The following is an 18354-nucleotide window of genomic DNA, read 5'->3' on the forward strand; positions in this document are numbered from 1 at the left end:
ATTCATCCTCACCTGATTTATTTTGCAGGTATAGAAAAGGTGTACTTGTACTCTAAAATGAATACTCTCAACATATTCTGGTTATTGGGTACAGCATTTTTTATTATTATGTTCAGCATAACTGATGCCACATTGTATTTCATTACCAGGGCCAGAGACGATTATACATAACAAAACACAAACAGATGCAGAAAGTGAAATATATTAAAGTGTACAAGGTCTCTTATTGGCATTTTATTGAATTGTTCAGGAGTTCAAATTCTGGGAACGTTGTGCAAGGCCTCCGAGACGTCATCAAAAATTGAGCCAAGGCTAAACTTTTAGTTGCTTGGAAACGTTTCACAATGAAGGATGGGCAAAAATTCTCCGCCTGATTAGCGATTTGGCACACATATCGTAACCACATACCTTGGGAGTCAATTTTAATCAAAACAATTTGGCTGCACAGGTCACACAGCGTGATGCACGTTCTACAAGATTAACAATGTGCAGTGGGAGCCATAAAAGAAAGCCTTGAATGGAGATGAGAAAAGAATTGTGTTAGATGATGAAGATTTTACTGAATTTTATTCACTAAAAGTCATGCAAAATGAAGCTCAAATTAATTTCAGTTACTTTAGTTTGCTATCCAGTTCCTCACTATTGTATTTGAGTTGCTTACTTAATGTAACCCATATAGAACAATGTCCAAAATGAACCGATGACAACAGATTTAACATATCACACTATAAATGATCTCTGTGTGCAACACACCTTCCTGGTGAATACGATGACCGCTGTCGATATTACAGTTAGGAATAAAACAATGATGATCTTTGCTCCAAAGTGAATTTCCTGTGCTTTTGTATGAAACAAACAATACCCTGAAGGGTCTTTCAGATACTCTGTCATCGCAATGTTTCTATCACTTGTAAAGCATACGGCGTCATTGACATCAGGCAGTTTCATCTTCAGCTCATGGAGGATTATCAGCCACTTACTTTCACAACAGTTAAAATAGTTTCCACTTATATACACAAGATTAAGGCGCTCCGATAAAGCAAGGATCAAAGAATTGTTTAAAGACACAAAATGATTATTTCTTATGTCTATTTCTGTCAGAGGAGAGCAGCTCAAACTGCTAGGAATCACATCGAGGTGGTTGCTAGATATGTTCAGCTGAGTTAACGCTGGCATGCAGGGCAAAGACAGATCAGAGCTGGTCATGTTTATTTCACTGATGATCAAGGACTGAAGAGTCTTTTGCACACCCTCTAATGCATCCCTTCGCACTACCATATGTGAATTTCTTGCAAGGTTCAGGGAAACCAAAGAGGTTTTTAGAAACGTGTTTGGTTGAAGCATTTTGATGTTGTTTTCTTTAAGATTGAGGTGTTTAAGCGTCCTTAGCCGGCCAATGGCAACGCAGGAGGTGTTGAGATTTATCTGCTGTGATTGGTCAATAGAGGCACAAGGTTGCACAGAATTGTCTTGTAGATTTAATGTTTCTATTTGTGTGAGCGCTTTGAGAAAAAGTGGAGAAATGTATGCAAGTCCGTTACTCTGCAGGTTAAGGTACTTTAAGGAGGGAAAGAAAAGCTGCCGACGGAATCCTGATTCGTCACTTCTTACATTCCAGGTGATGTTTTGCAAACAGTTGAAACTAAAATTCAGAGTTTCTAATGATGTAAGACGGCTCAAAGTCTCCAGTGGGAAAGACCTGAAGTGGTTATAGCTCAGGTCAATATAAATCAGTGGCATCAGCCTCCAGTTTGAGTGTAGGATATTTTTTGTAGCTGTTTTCTCACTCATAATATCACTATAAAGAGCATTGGCCTCCGATACCATTGTAGCCTCTGAATTTAAGGCACCAACCAAATTATTCTGTAAATGCAGATACCTCAAACTGTTCAATTTTGGAACAATTGGGAAATAAAGGAGTTTGTTGTGACTCAGATCAAGAATTTCGAGCCTGTACAACTGGTCATCCTCACGCGTAACAAAGAACTCAACTGAATTTCGACTAAGGTTCAGATATTTAACTTGATGTAGTTTAAAATCACAGATATGCGCAAGGTTATTTCTGGCCAAATTTAGCACCTCTAATTGGCTCAATGGTTCAAATGTCCCCTGCTCTATCACCGATATCTGATTGTCATCAATAGTAATGGCCCTCAAACCTTTACTCTCTTTGAACAAGTTGTGTGAAAGTCTTGTTAAAGCATTACCAGTCATCTTAAGTTGACCAAGACACGATTTGTTTCGAAGATACACTTCCACTGCATCGTCACTCAAGTCGTTCATTGATATGTCCAAACTCTTCAGCCTACTGATGGATCGGAGGGCTTTGCCGTTATTGCCAATGTCGTTGTTCAGCGCATTTCTGGACAAATTCAACTCCTCGAGTCGAGTCAGGTCTTCAAAAGCGCCCTCGGAGATGAGATCCAGCTGGTTGGAGCTCAGGTCCAGCTGCTCCAAGTATGGCAAAGCAAGTGTGTGCAGCTGTCTGATGAAGTTATTGGACAGGTCCAGTCTCCTAAGCCTGACATCCAAATCCAGAGGGACAGAATAGAGGCGGTGGTTGTTCCAGGACTGCTCCTTGAAATGAAAGGAACATTAATCATAATCAAAGAGTGAACCATGGAAACCAAACTTAGAAAACAATTGCAATGATATTACACAAAATTTCAATTATAAATCTTGAGCCTACCTTCGGCTCGTCATATGTCAGTCCAGTTATACAAAGGTCATGGCTGATTGACCAGAGTAGCAGGAGATTAGAGAACATATGTCTGACCATCCTCCCTCTGCTGTTGCTTCTGCTGCTGTTCAACTGTACTACCACTGTTGTCAGAGCTCATACACACACATACACCCTCTTATAACCATGCTTCATAAAAAAAAAGGGAGAGAGAAAACAGCTGTGGACCCCAGATAGGCACTGGGCATTCTATATTTAGACAATAAAGGCTTGGCCACTTATATATCACTTTCTATGAAGAAAATATCCGAATACTTTTCAATTTGGATAAAAACAGGCTTTTAGACAAAGATGGTCATATTTCTGTTTTTAATGCAGCCAGTTATACAGATTCATACATTCCAAATGACCGTAATGAGAATTTATTTGTACTAAGGCATGTTATCCCATTTATAACAACTTCAATTTCATCATGACATCTTTAAGTATTTAAAGCGTTGAGCAGTTTGTGTCCACCAGGAAAACACCCCCAGAGCAGAGCGATATAAATGTATACCTTTGTTTGTTCCTGACATAGTCTTTGGAAAACGGAAACCATTCTAAAATAGACGAGAGGAACAAATAAACAGACAAAGTGGAGGTGGAGCGAGGTATAAAGAGACATGTTAAAATAGACTGATGAAAGGAGGTGGAAGCACACATAAACAATGCTAGGGGACAGCCCAGGTGGACTACCTGAAAAATACACCACAATGCTTTAAAGCTAAAGGCTTTTAAAAGTAGTAGAGATAGGCAGTTCATTCAAAAAGTCCCTTCAGTTTTCCTGCTGCTGTCAGCCACTCTGTCCTTTATCAGCATCCCCCCACACAGCTCAGTGTCAGTTTCCTACATCCTGCAGGAACAAGCTGCATGATTATCATCTTCATACTGCCTTGTTTCAGTTTAGCTGTATGACACCAAAAAATGTGAACTCTGCGTCCATAGAAATGAGGGCACGGGGCCTGTATGGTATCACCAACTCGAGCTCATCGTCCTGATGCAGCCGCACAATGCCTGTAGCAGAAGATACGTAGAAGGAGGCATCAGAGGAGATGGGTGACAAATAAAAGGGAAAACTGACATAATGTTTCCTAGTGAGGCCAGCTTTCAATCTTCTGGGCATAGTCTCTGGAGCTGTTCTGGAGGGATGAACGTCATATGTATACAAAAGATATAGTGGTTGGGAAATGCACACAAATGCACAAGTTCTTGCCCAGCGCTCGTGAGATCGATACCACAATCGCGCCTGAATGGCAAATATGAAGCTACAGACAGCAGCTAACTAGCGTAGCTTAGCACAAAGAGTGTAAACAGAGAAAAACAGCTGGCCTGGCTCTGTCCAAAGGCAACTAAATCCTACTTCCAACACATCTAAAGCTCATGCACATAAAATCTCATTTGTTTAATCTGTACAAAAAACAAAGTGTAAATGTCCAGAAGCAGTTTGGGAATCCTCATGAGTCTCCAGGAAGTCACTACTTCTGGACTAAAAATTAGAAAAATCAACCGTACAACCACAATGTGTCAGTTTTACACTCAGGTTTCTGTGCAAATTAAGCAAACAAGGAATATAGGTGTTTATTTTCTTTATACTTTGGACGGAGCCAGACTAGCTGGTCTGTGTGCTAAGCTAAGCTAACCTGCTGGCTGTAGCCTTATATTTACCATGTAGACATGAGAGTGGTATCAATGATCTTATCTAACTCTTGGCAAGAAAGCAAATAAGCGTTTCTTTTTTTAATTGTCGAAGACTATATCTTTAAGTGGCCACAATGCAGGGCCTCACTGACCTGCAGTGTAGCATGTATTGGCCGGATATTCACTGGGCATCTCCTGCAGGCAGCGCAAGAGCTCCGTTGATGTCGTCCCTGTTCTAGTGGAACCCAAACTTCGAATGATATGACCCATAACTGTACTTGGGCCTTTGAACAAAACCTGTGAATCAAGGAGAACATTAGCGGACCAGTTGGAACAAATCTGATATAATATCAATTTAGTTATGCTTGAGTTACAGTGACACCATACTTGTCCAAACACCAAGTAATATCCATCTTCTTGGACAATAATCCTGTTTTCCTTTTGTGAAATCGCATTTCCTTGCTGCGCAGAAACAGTCCAAGGGATCACTGTTATATTTCCTTTGGGAGAAGGCAAGACATACTTATTCAAAATAATGGCATACGGTGCGTTGCTACAGCCAAAGACTTGCGTTTAGTTTTACCTCTTATGTCTGGCTGTTTGTTAGTGTTAGCTGTTAACTGCAGGAATGATGTTGGAGCTGGCAAGAGGAGGAAATAAACAGAATACTTTAATGTAATTAACTTAGCATATAGTGTTTATGGTCTCACTACCATATTAGACTGTAACTAATGGACACATTTTCAGTTCTCTGCTCCAACCCACCTCTGCAGCTGCCTTGTTGCCGTTTCACTCTCCTGGAGGATATCTTCAGAGAACTCTGAGCTTTCTGCAAAGTACTCGGCTTTATGTCCTAAGAGAAAACAGAGCATTAGGACAAAACTTATTATTGTAGCGCTATCTGAATACTCACTAATGGCATAAATCTCAGTAGTACGATGTCCAAGATGACTCCATCCTCCATAATCAGTGACATACCTCCCTTGTTTGAGACATCTTGGCCATTTTCCCATTGACTCCCTCAGAACGTGGCTGATTTAATTGTAGAATTATGTCCCCTTGGAGTTTGCGAAAATCACTTTCTAAAACACTGGCTCTGTGCACCAGGAAAAGACTTAGACACAACATAAATGCTGCTAGTGATAATAAAGCATTGTAAAGCATTGTGAGACTGGAGAGACGGACTGGATGTCCTCAAGTTACTCAAATGGGTCACGCATCAGTTAACCCCGGAAACCCAAATGTTCAGTTTCAAAATTAGTTTCTAAATGAGGAACCATCTCTCAAGATGGAACTCATTTAGATAGTATGACGATTACAGCTGAAATTTGAAGTGTATTGTGAAACTTACAAAGTAAAAGCGACATTTCAATAAAGCCAAAGGCCTCAAAGAGCATCATTCGTTCATGTCAAAACTCGTGCCAGCAGAGTCCAATATGGGAGAGAAGTTTTAGCCTTTTAAATCAATACCACCCGCTACACAAACACGAGACAGACAAATGTATGTAGACAGAAAATGAAACATTTTAATCCATCAATCAACTCCATTTACAAAAGTATATCCCTTTTTATATACAATATGTACAGAGACGTATAAACAACTATCATTTTTCCACATGGATTCATTCATACGGTAACTAAACAATAGCACTGTAACAAAACATATCACTGATATTCTGCGGGGATGCTGTAGTGCAAATGTGTGCAAAATATATAGTGCTGTTGCTCTGTGAATACCTTACAACTCCAGTTTTAATGGGTTTTTCTCAGCTTTGCATAGATACCTTTATACTTGCTTTGAACTTGTTGTTTTTTTAATAACCTCGGGGCATATGGTGCTTTAAGCGCATGTTTAACCACTTACTTATAACTGTTAATATAATTAAATTAAATAAAATGGCCAAGTATACAAACTGCAACTACAACATTCTGAATAGCTGGTGTTTTTGGAGGAACAAGATTATCATTCAACAGCACTTGACAATATGTAAATATTAAGTACATGTCAGCGGCGCAGTGTCCTTCCTGGTTATAAAGAGAGATGCCGTCTGTGTTGACACAACATGGTGACTATAAATAGAAACCTTTGTTTGGTGAGGCTCACCCTGGACATGATCCGTTCGTGCCCCTTCCATCTGGCAGGAGGCTGCGGTCCATCAGGACCAAGACCTCACGCCACACGAACAGTTTCTTCCCATCCGCAGTCGGGCTCATTCACAAAGCCCGGGACCCCCACTGACTCCGTCATCCCCAGGACATTTCCTTCTGGTCACTCCCCTGCACATCCCTGTTTCTTTATTTAATCACACTCGACACTTTTAACATTTCACTTACATTTCACTTGTTTTACAGTCCTGTTATCTGTTTTGTTGTGCACTTTACTTAATATTTTATTGTAAATTTGAATATGTTTCTATTTCTTGCACTGCGTTGATTGTTTAATGTTATTGTTAAATGTTACGCACCACCCGCCATGACAAATTCCTTGTAGGTGCAAACTTCCTTGGCAATAAACGCTTCCGATTCTCATCAAGGCTGATCTCGTTGCACAGAATCAATGTGTGTGTGTGTGGGGGGGGTGTGTAACAGTCTATATTGTCCTTTTTAATACAGAACTGTGAAAGTGAGCAAAAAAGTCACCCAGGGGCCTCCTCAGTGTTAATAACTCAGAGGATTTAAGTTTCCTCTGAACAGGGGCAAGACAGGGGCAATTCATGTAGAGGCCAGGTGGTTGTGTAGTTATCAGTTCTGTCCAGCAGATGGAGCCTCTCCAAGTCTGACACTTCCCAGGAAGGTGGTGTGGTTGGTCATGCTGATGAGCGTGTCCTCGTACACTATGCGTATGGAGATCCTCTGGCCGGCGCGGAGCAGGCTAACCCCAGCCGTGTAGCAGGTGTTGAACTTGCGCTGGCCCGTCTCGATGCTGCAGGTGCAGCGGAGGAACGGGGTGGAGTCCACCATCACCTCATAGCTGGCAATGTCGGTGAAGTTGAGGTAGTACACCTGGTGGAGACATAACATTCACAGGAGACTGAGAGGGGTAGCCAAAACAAATCCACACGAGATTTAAGAGCTTATTTAAAGCTCGAACAGCTGGAATATCAGAGTAGCAAACAAGGGTTTGAGTTATAGACGTTCACTTAGGGAGCGTGAAAAGAAATATTTCTCATAACTATAACTCAAACATTTATGGATAAGCAGGGCGAACAGGTTTTTAAGCTTAGCTACAGAGAAGTGGCCAGTTCTTTTGACTCTGAACTGTAAATTACAAGAGTTACGTCAAGGACCGTACTCACTTCTACCTGACTATAGATGAAGTAGACACCGTCCAGCAGCACCTCCAGCTCTCCGGAGCGAGAGTGCATTTTAAACACGCGGTGATGGATGGACACCATCTTCCAGTTCCGAAGGATGCCTTCAGAAAGATCTAAGCATGTCACAGCAAACAAACAAGAGGCAAACAGTCAACATAAACAGCTTTCAGCAGTGTTTAACTACAACCAGAGCTCAGTGCTGGCAGAATATATAAACCTTCTAATGATGCTTACACTCCTTTCAGACGGACAAAGTGATGCAGGATGACTTAAATCTGCTAACATGCGAGGGTTCAGCTCCTGACCCGAGTCAACACGTGTCTAATTTATAATACAAGCCAGCTAAAGTAATCGTGTAATAGCTATCAGATTAATTTAGGGTAACTAAAATCTTAAAGTAAATATTGGTAGCAACATTCTAAACCATAAAATGTTATAGTTATTCTGGTGGAAGTCTGTGTATAGTAGAACAGTTGCAGACCCAGTTCTTTGACGAAGGGTGTTGACATGTTATGACAATGACATCATTTTGTGTCAAAGACAGCGGTGCATCTACAAGAGACAGAGAACAGACAGAAGTCCCACCTTCTCTCACTTGGATGGTTGTCTCCTGCCCTTGCAAATGAACCACTGCAGGCTGAAAAGCAAAACAAAAAGAAGATCTCTGGTGAGTAAAACATGGCACACAGTTAAAACAAGAGAACAGCTGTTTCATCAGTGGGGTAAAATTGAATTTCAATAGCCGACATGCTCTACCTGGAATTCTTTTGTTTTCGTCTTATCGGGAACCCCTGCAACAATAAGGGAGAGAGACATGATCAATTTCTGGCCTTCAACACTGCTGGGAAACAAAGGAGATGATGATGATTAAAACAAAAACAAACACTGAAATAGTTTAAAGAACGATCACTGCTCTCCCACACCGTGTTTGACATCCTGCATCAGAAACTCTCACTGTGAGGGCAGTGAGTTCATCGATTTTGACAACTTGAGCCCCCTTCTAGTGTGGGAACGTGTCTACATGTGGGAACATACTGTAATCTAAGAGCAGATCTCTCAACTCGTGGGTGTTCTCCAGTCCTCTGGCTTGACTATTGGCTATCTCAGCGCGTTATCGCGTCATTTCTATTTTAGGTTTTAATACCTGCTAGACCTTGAGTGCCCGGAGGTCCCTGTGGCCCGGGGGGTCCAGGAGGTCCTGCAGGCCCCACAGCGTTGCTTCCTGGAATACCGGGGATTCCAGGGATGCCCGGCGGCCCCTGTGGGCCGGGGGGACCAGGGGGACCGGGGGGCCCCGGCACAGACCGTTTTTTCCCTGTAAAGAGAGACAGCAAAGTGGTTGGCAAACTAAAAAACTGAGTGGGGTTAATCTTTTGACTGTCGGGTCAATTTTATTTATATAGCTCGACATCACAAATCTATAATCAGATTGTAAATGATTTTATTAAAAAGGATAGAGGCAGGAATAATGTGCCCGACACACAGAATCAAATACTGAATCGCTTTAATTCAACCTGGTTGTTGTATCTTGGACGGCATCTCAAAGATACTTCCAGAAAGTAGGCAGCAGGTAGCGGTCGAATCAATGACCAAGATCACTGAAACTTAGTCGGAATTATTTATTACCTTTTCTCTTTTCTTTCCTTCTTTCCCTTCCAGTCGATTCTGTGAGAAACAAAAACAGTGGGATTAAGCTTGAAATGGTCTCCTGAACAATTATCATCTCAGATAACGTCTGGAGTATCCAGCTCATTCCTTGTAGGTATCCTGAATGGGCTAAAATAACAGATTCAGATGGTTCGGCACTGAACACTGCAGTGGAGGTATGTCAGTCTGTGGTATCTTCTAGTGTAGTAATTTGTAAGTGTGGTTTCACCTCCTCTGTATGAACAAGTGCCTTAAGCATTCACAGGCAGTGGAACTGGAGAAGATCATTAGAGAGATACTTTATCCTGCCAAAATCCTTTTCTTTGAATTAAGCCCAGATGGCGAATGCAGATGAAAGTGTGTGTACATGTGTGTGTGTGTGCATGCTTTACAACCATGTGTGTGTGTGTGTGTGTGCGTGCATGGATGTTGGTGGGGCATCTATGTCAGTGCTTGGAAGACAAAATGCACTTGGTGTGCGTGTGTCCGTGTTTATGCTTCGTGTGCAGCTGAAGAATCCTTTTCAAAAAGCCGTCTCGCTGCTCTTGTGTTTACCATGTCATTACAACTACAAAGGCCATTTAACCTTAAAACCTCACAGTTTGAGTCCCCCTCAAACATATGGCCAGTGTTTCTCCTCTGGCTAAATGACTGGATGCATCCGCATAGATTTCTCTTAACGAGCAGCCCTATCTGGGATCTGGTGCCCGTTAGGAGTGCCCAGAACACACACACACACACACACACACGTGCAAACACAGGACACACACACACACACACACACACACACACACACACACACACACACACACACACACACACACACACACACACACACACACACACACCTAAGGCTGAGATTACAAAAGCTTTTGTCTGTGCGCTGAGAGCAGAGGAGAGACCTGGGAATGATTAGTGTTTAGAGGCTCGGGACTTTACTGATTTATGTAGAAAGTCTCAAAGGTGAGTTTTTTCTTCTAATTCAAACACAATCACTAAACTCCCCCCCAAGTATTCAGTGTCACGCCACAGACGTTGGAATGCCTTGTGATCATGCTGCACTTGTTCCACTCAGACATGAAACTTCAAAGGCTTGGCTTTTTTTATTTGCATAGCTCACATTCTAAACAAAAACTACAAAAGCTAATTCAGACATATTGGCCATATGGCTTTCTGTGGAGCCATTGATTACGATAAATCAATTTGGTGGAATTAATGAAAGCCATCAGAGACTCAGACGATAACCTCTTTGAGAAACGGCCACCTGGTTCCTTAAAATGAATGCATGTACTATGAAGTGATTTTTGTTTTGTCTTATTTTCTCGAGGTTCAGGCTTGACTGAGAGCACAGTTGGATGCCGAAGTTCTAGTTCTGCCTATTTGACAGACATAAAAGATATTTCGGGGACCTGATAATATTTCGAGACGGGGGAAATCAACGCGGGCTTCGCTGTCTGTTTCAAATTGGTGAAACCCTCCAAAACTCCATGTTGTCCTTGTTTGCTATCCAAGTAATAATCAATCCCATGCCATTTAATCCTTTGCTCTATAAACTCTGCAACATTATGTGGTGGAGCTGCTTTGTTAAGTAAGCACAAAGCAGTAAAAAAAAAAAGAAAAAAAAGAAATCAATTCCACAAAAAGTGAGAAAACATTAACAAACTGTTTTGAAAATGTATTAACTTTAAGACCACCATAAGTTATTTATACTGTACCTAATCTCCTCCAAACAAACAAGACTTACAGAAACTATTGCTCAACAGACGACGAGGCCTTCGCCAATTACATATCCAATAAATAGACTGATGCAGGTGCACCAGAAAGCAATGGCGAAGCAAATGTGTTTTTTTTTTGTCATTAAGGGAACTGAATTTGGAGTTTGAGCCTGACAAATACAGAGGGGTGAGCGGGGAGACAATAAAAGGGCCAGGACACGTCTTCTGTATCAAGGTGGAGGGACAAGACAGCATTAGTAAATTATGAGAAACAAACATACCTGTTTCTGGCTGCCTGCCGGGACTTCTTTTCGCCCGCTGAGTTATGCCCCTGTTATCCTCTGTGGCATGGAATTCACTATTTCTGTGTAGTAACTTCTCCTGGCGAAAAAACAAAAGAAAACATTGAGTATGGAAAATTCATATGGCAGGAAATTCAAGAGGGCCACTTGCTTCATACACCGAGACGCTCCTCGGCACATGAATGCCACCTTATATTAATTCCGTGATGCAAACAAAAGGAATGAGTGATACAAGTGTTTGAGAGCGAAACCCAAGTTACAAGTGGCCTTTTCTATTCTTGGGCTATAATGTTTGCACAGAGACAACTTGGGGCATTTGAAAAGATGCGAGACACCGTCAGCAAGCACATTCATTTGTGGCCAAGTCATTGTCTCTCCCATTGGGGCTGTAACACATCCTGTAACCCAAGTCACTTTTGTCTGCGTTTCTGCCGTTTGAGACGTTCACCTCGACACGACTGCTCTGAAATTCACCTTTTTATACAAAAGGAGGACGGGAATTGTGGTTAATCTGAGAGCAGTACCCATTCATGTGGCACCTGGTCCCCCAGCCCTATTCAGAGGTAAGATGAATACGCAAAAAAAAAAAAAAAGTCAAAGAAAAAAGGATCTGATGAGGCTGGTCTGAGCTCATCCCTAAAAACAGGAAAAGCTATGCTACAGTGGTGGGGTGTTCCCATGGGCGAGTGAGTGGCGGGACAAACCGCATGCCTGTGTTCTCATGTGACTGGTTCTGGTCGACCTACATTCACATGAACTCTGTAGGACGCGCTGACCTGACTGTAGCACGCTGGAGACGGGGCCGGTCCCCCGACAACAAAAATGTTTCGTGCCGAGGAGGTTTTACACGCAGTTTTCTTTCAAAGTCGCTTTCTGTTTGAACAGCCCAGTTTGTGAGCACATCGTTGGAGGATTCCCAAAATCCGATAGACAAAGAAACTCGACATTGGAAACACAACAAAGACCACCCAAAGCCTTCCTTTCGTCGAAGCCCCGCAATACACGAGATCGCTTTCGGCCACACTTTGGAGTGTCAGCGTGAATAATGGGCAGAGCGTGAGGCTCGCAGGCTCTCGGCGGCTGAGGACAGACGACCAGACGACTAATAATTGTGCCGGACTGCTCGGAGTTCGGATAGCTGACATCTCCAAAGCACTGACACGTGCAGCCCCTCAGCGCGGATCAAAAGACAATAAATAATCATGTATCATTTATTCTCACTGCTGGGAACGAATCAGACAAGCTTACTGACAGACACTTTGACCTCTCTTTTTTTTTTTTTCATGGGGGCCAAATCCCAGTTGGGTACAAGACGACATACTGCATGTTTCCAGCTGTGACGCTCAAATAAACATTGTTATGTTTACCCCAAACCCCCCCCGACGGCGAGAAATCTCCTTCTCCCGCAAAGCGGCGTGAACTCCCAGTGCCTCTTTGTGTGGTTTTCAAGCAGAGCCACTGAAAGACCATAAGAAGACAGACAGGGAAAGTTATGTTTCGAGTTTCTTCTATACCTCGTCTCAGATGTGGGATCCCCCCCCCCCCCCCCCCCCCCCTGTGGTGAGGGATGAGCAGTATCATGTCAAACACCCCCCACTGGCTGTGTTGGGCAAGCTCAAAGTAGCTAAAGTCTACATCGCTGACCAGCTGCCAGCCGTGTCTGGCCTTATAAGCACGGGAATTCCAGCCCGATGGAGGAGTACGTGTTGGAGCGGTTCATCGACACACAGACGGCCAGATGTTCCCGCGAGCAGCGACGTTTGCCGTTCATTTGGCGCACAGGTGTCTCCACATCTCCTCTCCAGCTGTTGGCATATAGGGGGCTTTTAGCTCTCAAAGGATTCTGGGTGTATGTTCAGGCATATGGCATTACACTTTCGTCTGTTCTGACAGCCAAACACGATTCAACAGCCAATTTCTGGCCCGGGATTAAGCTCAAGCAGAGCGACAAAAAAACAAACAAGCAATCTGCTAGGCTACTACCACAACTGTCTGTTGTTACACGTGAAGGCAACAAAGTGATCTTTAAAAAAAAAAAATAATAATAATAAATTATATGACTATGAGAAATGGTTCTGCGCCCTTGTTTGCTTCATTTCACTTCATTACAACATTTACAGCCTTCATACCCTTCAAAGGCACGCAGGGTTACAGTAAATCAGGATGACAACGTGTTGGTATGTATGCCAAGTGCCAACTATTGAGTAAACCATTCTTTTTCAGCACAAGGGAAAAATGCTATTAATTAGAGGGCTTTCAAATCTTCAAAGCGCGGGGTGTGCTGTTGCGCGCAAACTACGCGATTCCCCGTTGCTCTGTGAGGATATGACTAAAATTCAGTCACCCCAGGGATGTGTAATTTAGCGATCACAAGACTTCTTTTTTTTGCCCTATTAGTACTTACTATTACAACAGCTTGTATCTCTTGCCATTTCTGCACTCATACCACAGAAATTCCCCGACATTCATACATTCTTAAAGCTCCTTTATGAAAATAAGAAAAGGCTACAGCTCAAGTATTTTTTTTGACCAATACGGTTTCTAAAACATTCTGGTTGCAGCAACGCCTCTACAGCTCAGACTAGCAGTGTCTAAATGACTGACTTGCGGTGGGGAACATGGAGTCACACAGTTGAGGAGGTGAAACTCGGGGGCTGGTGGCTGTGGGTGCCAGATGCTGCAGACTTGGGTGCCCATCACGGCTGTACAAGCATTACTAACTGTAACAGCATGCGTACCGCTGAGAAATGAGACGGCGTGTTTTCTTCTTCAATTTACAAAAAAAAAGAGTGTTCTTTCCTCAGCCAATATCAGCCACTGCTCTCTGGAAGGCCATGTGTTTCAAACCATAACTTGGGTGATTTAATAACAGCATCCATAGATTGTGATCACAAAAAAACAACAACAAAAAAAAGCTGTGGAGCACACAACCTTAAGGGAAATGTCGCCTGTCAGCAGCCAATCACCTCTCGGGTTGTTGCAACACCGCTGGCAAAGCGACTCCCCGCTGAATGCTTTGAGAATTCATTATTGTTTGTAACTGTGGACTCGATCTTTACTGGGCGTCTACGCCGTCTGTCTGTCAAGACAATCCAGTCTTATGTGGAAAAGTTTGAGGCCTCGTACGTCTGATGTTTTCAAACCTCCTCTCGCCTTGTGCTCTTTCATGCCGCTGACACTGCATACTGATTCATTCCTGACGCGGAGGCTCGCTCCATCTGCACCTATGATACTGCTTGTTTTAACTAATCCTGCACGGGTCACAATTTAAAGTAGATGCGGGTGACAGCCCACCGCGGCGCCCCAGAGCTTGTATGCCGCCGAGGACTTTGTGTCCCATCAAACTGACTTTTTTAATAGCCGTTAACTAGACTCCAGATGTTTCAGCATCTGTTCTCTGGGAGACTTTGAAGGCATACATCAGAGGAGAAAATTATTTCATATAATGGTTATAAGAAAAATGTTCGGCTGAAGAATAAAACGCTATCAGAGCTAACACAATTAAGTATTCCACGGGTTGACTTTTACGACGTGTCACTCACTTAGGTCAGGTGAATGAGGGTCAGGCTGGCTGTGAGCAACACTTGCTCTTTATTCAGTAATGCGCCGCATCACACCCTTCAGGCCTAAGAGCTACACACACACCTGGGAGGGGCTTTCTTTATACTGTTGGGAACTTCACAGATCTGCAGGACAGCTGGGGTTTACTGCCTTGCTCAAGGGCATACCAACTGTGCCTGTGGAGGGGAGGACTGTTTGTCTTGTCCCAGATGATACGCGGCCGGATTATCTGCTTTCATTTAGAAGCTACCACTTGGGTTGGAAAGAGTGTGAAATGTTACGTTACTTTGAAGTGCATTTCAGAAATGAGTGCATTTCTCCATCAAAGTTCTCACCAAACTTTTGAACAATATTGTTTCCGTTTCTTTACTTAAATATAGAGACATACTGACAGATTTATAGGCTCAACTTGTGTTATATTGTTGCAAATATGGTACGACAGCATTTTTCCTGCCTTGCTTCCTTCCTTTGCCTCGGATCACACCGCAGCCAAAGTCACAAGCAGTCCCCTCTCTGTTCACAGACAGATTCTGAACACCGATCAGACACTTGTGTCGCCTCGATCGCTATCTGGGAGTAATAGCCGTGATGACCGTCTTCATATCAGCTGTGGATCGACATCATTTCAGTACAAAATGATGTAATAGAAGTACAAGATGACGTAGATGGGATAAAAATGCATTCAAAATGTGACCAAACTTAAACCTGGAAGAAAAAATAAACTACAATATTACTCGATTCAAAATAAACTTGGTGCCAGAATAAACACAGGGCGGTGTTTGCTTTTCATAATCAAATTTAAGTGCTACAACAAAGGAAAACAACATTGCTTGTTTCCATGAGCACTTAAGAGAAGATATCAACATCTTCAAACTCTTCTTTTCCAGATTTAAAAAAAAACAAAAAAAAACTTTGCCGTCAATGCTACAATCTCAACTGATCACAAGTTCTTTCCTTTGGGTTTGACTCAAGAAGCCACGAAACAAAAGAAATGTTTGACGTTCGAGACTGACCAGACCAGTGGAAGACTGAAAAACACACACTTCATTTGGTGTGCAAAGCTGTTATTACACAAGGAACACTTGTCTTTTTCAAAATAAAACTCAACCACAAAGCCGAGTAAGTCCCTCCGAACTGAGGTTCCCCATTGGTGCTATATGATGTTTACAAAGCGCATAATGCTCTCCACGTCGGCTGTATCGCATGTCTGTGCGGTGTGTATGTTTGTTCCATGGTTGTTCTATTTGCTTGGCCTTCTCTGCAGACTTTCCATGTCTTTTACACTTGTCTGTATACCTGCACATGGCATCAAATCGCACGGATGCCGCTGAAGTTGCTTTGATGAAGACTTGTGTGAAAAATCCAACAAACAGTTTCGAGCTCTACAAAAGAGATTCTTCAAAGCAAATGCCCGAAAAACTAACAAGTGCGGCTGCTGCGTCCAAATGCCACATGCTCCTGTTTCTCCAACTATGTAAACTGTGGGATGTGTAATCAGAGTTGTTTAATGCAGACATCTGGCACGGACAGCATCACAGCGCTGTTAAATATTTACAGCTGGGCCACAGTCTTTCACCTCATGAAGCGTCACCATCTGGGTTGAATACCGGGCCCATTTCGCTCGGCTTTAACTGGGGAAACCAAACTAAAATAAGCTGAGCAACGGACACATTGACGACTAAATGAATGGGCTGAGCTTCCCACTGAGAGGAAAATGTTGCAGAGCAAACACCAATACCAGCAAATGATCTCTATAATCTTTCCTACAGAGACATGAAGGCCCTCCGCCCTCCAAGTTGACGCTTCTGCACAGCTAAATGTCCAGCCAATTGCCCCCACACAGAGGATCATAGTCTCTGCAACAACAACAACAAAAAAAGGTTACACAACCGGGTGACATGTGAGCTAATTGAGCAAGCAATGCAGAGTTGAGACCTACGCTCGGGCCCTTTGATGAAATTAGGGGATTGTGTGGTGGTGGTGGTGGGGATGGAGAGGGGGCAGCTGTTGCCAAAGCCACAGACAACACAACGAACATTCAATCAGCCCGCTCCCAGAAAGGAAAACACATGTGAGGCGAGGCTGGCTCAGCTCCAAGTACCAACTGCTCCATCTAAGTCCTGATGAATTTACATCAGCCCTTGGGCTTTGCACCTGCTGGTGATCCAGTTAATTTTTTCCGTCCACCTGCTCCAGCACATTGACTGACCAGTCTCCGGGAATCCAACTGGGCAGGCTGCCTAAGCATTGAGCATCAACCTCTGTGTGTTTGGGGATCTCTGGAAACAAGATAAATTGGGTTTAATGTGGTTTGATTAGGTGAAAGATAAAGCCATGTCTGGAGTAAATTAGTTCACTGTGGGATTGTTTTTTTCCTTGTTCTATGAAGGCACAATTGGCACCATACCTCTCCAACTTCCTCCCTGGGTGTGTTTACCTGAACAGGAGACTTTGGCCAGGTGACAGACTTTAAAGCTTATACCTCCTGTGCATCTTGGTCCAAGAAGGCTGAATCACGCAACGGGAGCGCTGGTTCAAACATATTTGTCTGGAAACCGAGCTGGCAAAACGTCGTGACAGGCTACTGTAAAATAAGTTGCCCAGAAACATGCCATAACAGAGCACAGACACAGAACCCGACACCGTGATCCGGGAACAGGAGGACTGAACGGAGGTGAATGAACACGAACAGCCTCCGTGGGAGGAATGGAAACAATGTCGCCTTCAAAATGAGCTGCTGTGGCTCTTTATTATGCTTTTTTCTTTTTTGGTAAACTTAAAAAAATAAATAAAAAAACCTTTTACCTCATGACCCTCTGCGCCGCGGCTGATGCCGGAGTCCAGTCGCGGGTGTCCGGGCGAGAGCACCGCCGCCGGGTCAGCCAGGTCACTCCCCGCAAGTGTCAATATTGAATCCCGCTTCTGGTGGATAATTTCCCTTTTGACCTCGGACCGCAGGTCCAAATAGCAGACGAGGGTGACAGCGTGCAGAGACAGCGACAGCAGGAATAATCCCAGGAAGACAACGCTGCCGCTCCGACTCCTGCACTTCTTGTTGCACGTGCATGGAGCTGCCCTGGGCATCACTTTGTCCGGGAAATCCTCCGCGGGTGAACCATCGCGTGCCATTATATCGGACCGAGCGCGAGTCTAGATGCTCTTTATCTCGGCATAATCGGCTCGTTTTGTCTCGCGCGGGCCGCGGCTATTCATTAACGTGAAGACTCATAGGTGCAGCAGCGGCAGGTCGGCGCAAACTTCTTCGAGTATCTGTAGTAACAATAGAGACCCGCCCACCTCTCGTGTGATTGGTCGGTGGCAATTACGAACCCAGGCAATCCGGGCCAGAGGGTGAGGTGCCTGATGCGTCAGGTGCAGTAGTTGAGCGACACCTAATGGACAAAGTGGGCAGCTGCAACACCTGTGTGAGAATCGTCCCCTCCTTACATCTGTTTGGG

The 18354-nt window shown here is 43.5% G+C and overlaps 3 protein-coding genes across 5 annotated transcripts; all 3 read right to left on the minus strand.

Annotated features, from left to right (window-relative positions):
* Positions 1–720: 720 nt before the first annotated feature.
* On the minus strand, positions 721–2868 carry LOC306702198 (transforming growth factor beta activator LRRC32-like; the record flags this gene model as incomplete). The annotated part of the gene is given in 3 exon segments (XM_079167754.1): positions 721–2577; positions 2690–2836; positions 2842–2868. Coding segments are annotated over 3 exon segments (2031 nt in total).
* Positions 2869–3121: 253 nt separating this feature from the next.
* LOC306702009 (tumor necrosis factor ligand superfamily member 13B-like) lies at positions 3122–5521 on the minus strand (the record flags this gene model as incomplete). 2 transcript variants are annotated; one of them, XM_079167486.1, is made up of 6 exons in its annotated part: positions 3122–3733; positions 4510–4654; positions 4745–4857; positions 4941–4997; positions 5123–5210; positions 5336–5521. In XM_079167486.1, the coding sequence occupies 6 exons, from the start codon at positions 5519–5521 to the stop codon at positions 3618–3620; spliced, it is 705 nt and encodes a 234-aa protein (XP_079023612.1). In that variant the 3' UTR covers positions 3122–3617. The 2 variants fall into 2 exon arrangements, with proteins under 2 accessions (XP_079023612.1, XP_079023611.1); XM_079167485.1 differs by having other exon boundaries at positions 4510–4857.
* A 342-nt stretch (positions 5522–5863) lies between these two features.
* Positions 5864–18101, minus strand: eda (ectodysplasin A). Of its 2 annotated transcripts, none has more exons than XM_079167640.1 (8): positions 17702–18101; positions 11315–11414; positions 9298–9336; positions 8816–8986; positions 8428–8462; positions 8257–8308; positions 7660–7784; positions 5864–7360 (listed from the first exon to the last, which is right to left on the minus strand). In XM_079167640.1, exons 1-8 carry the CDS (start codon positions 18023–18025, stop codon positions 7100–7102), a joined length of 1107 nt encoding a protein of 368 aa, XP_079023766.1. In that variant the 5' UTR covers positions 18026–18101; the 3' UTR covers positions 5864–7099. The 2 variants fall into 2 exon arrangements, with proteins under 2 accessions (XP_079023766.1, XP_079023765.1); XM_079167639.1 differs by having other exon boundaries at positions 7654–7784.
* Between the last annotated feature and the right edge of the window lie 253 nt (positions 18102–18354).

The sequence above is a fragment of the Pholis gunnellus genome (genome assembly GCF_910591455.1).
Source record: "Pholis gunnellus genome assembly, chromosome: 10".
Classification (NCBI taxonomy): domain Eukaryota; kingdom Metazoa; phylum Chordata; class Actinopteri; order Perciformes; family Pholidae; genus Pholis; species Pholis gunnellus.

Excerpts from the sequence above, each read along its gene's own strand:
- eda (XM_079167639.1), bottom strand. The coding sequence starts at position 18,025 with ATGGCACGCGATGGTTCACCCGCGGAGGATTTCCCGGACAAAGTGATG. Across the intron at positions 8,309-8,427 it reads CGAAAACAAAAGAATTCCAG|CCTGCAGTGGTTCATTTGCA; the intron begins GTAGAGCATGTC and ends TTTGCTTTTCAG. Across the intron at positions 7,785-8,256 it reads AACCATCCAAGTGAGAGAAG|ATCTTTCTGAAGGCATCCTT; the intron begins GTGGGACTTCTG and ends TGACATGCTTAG.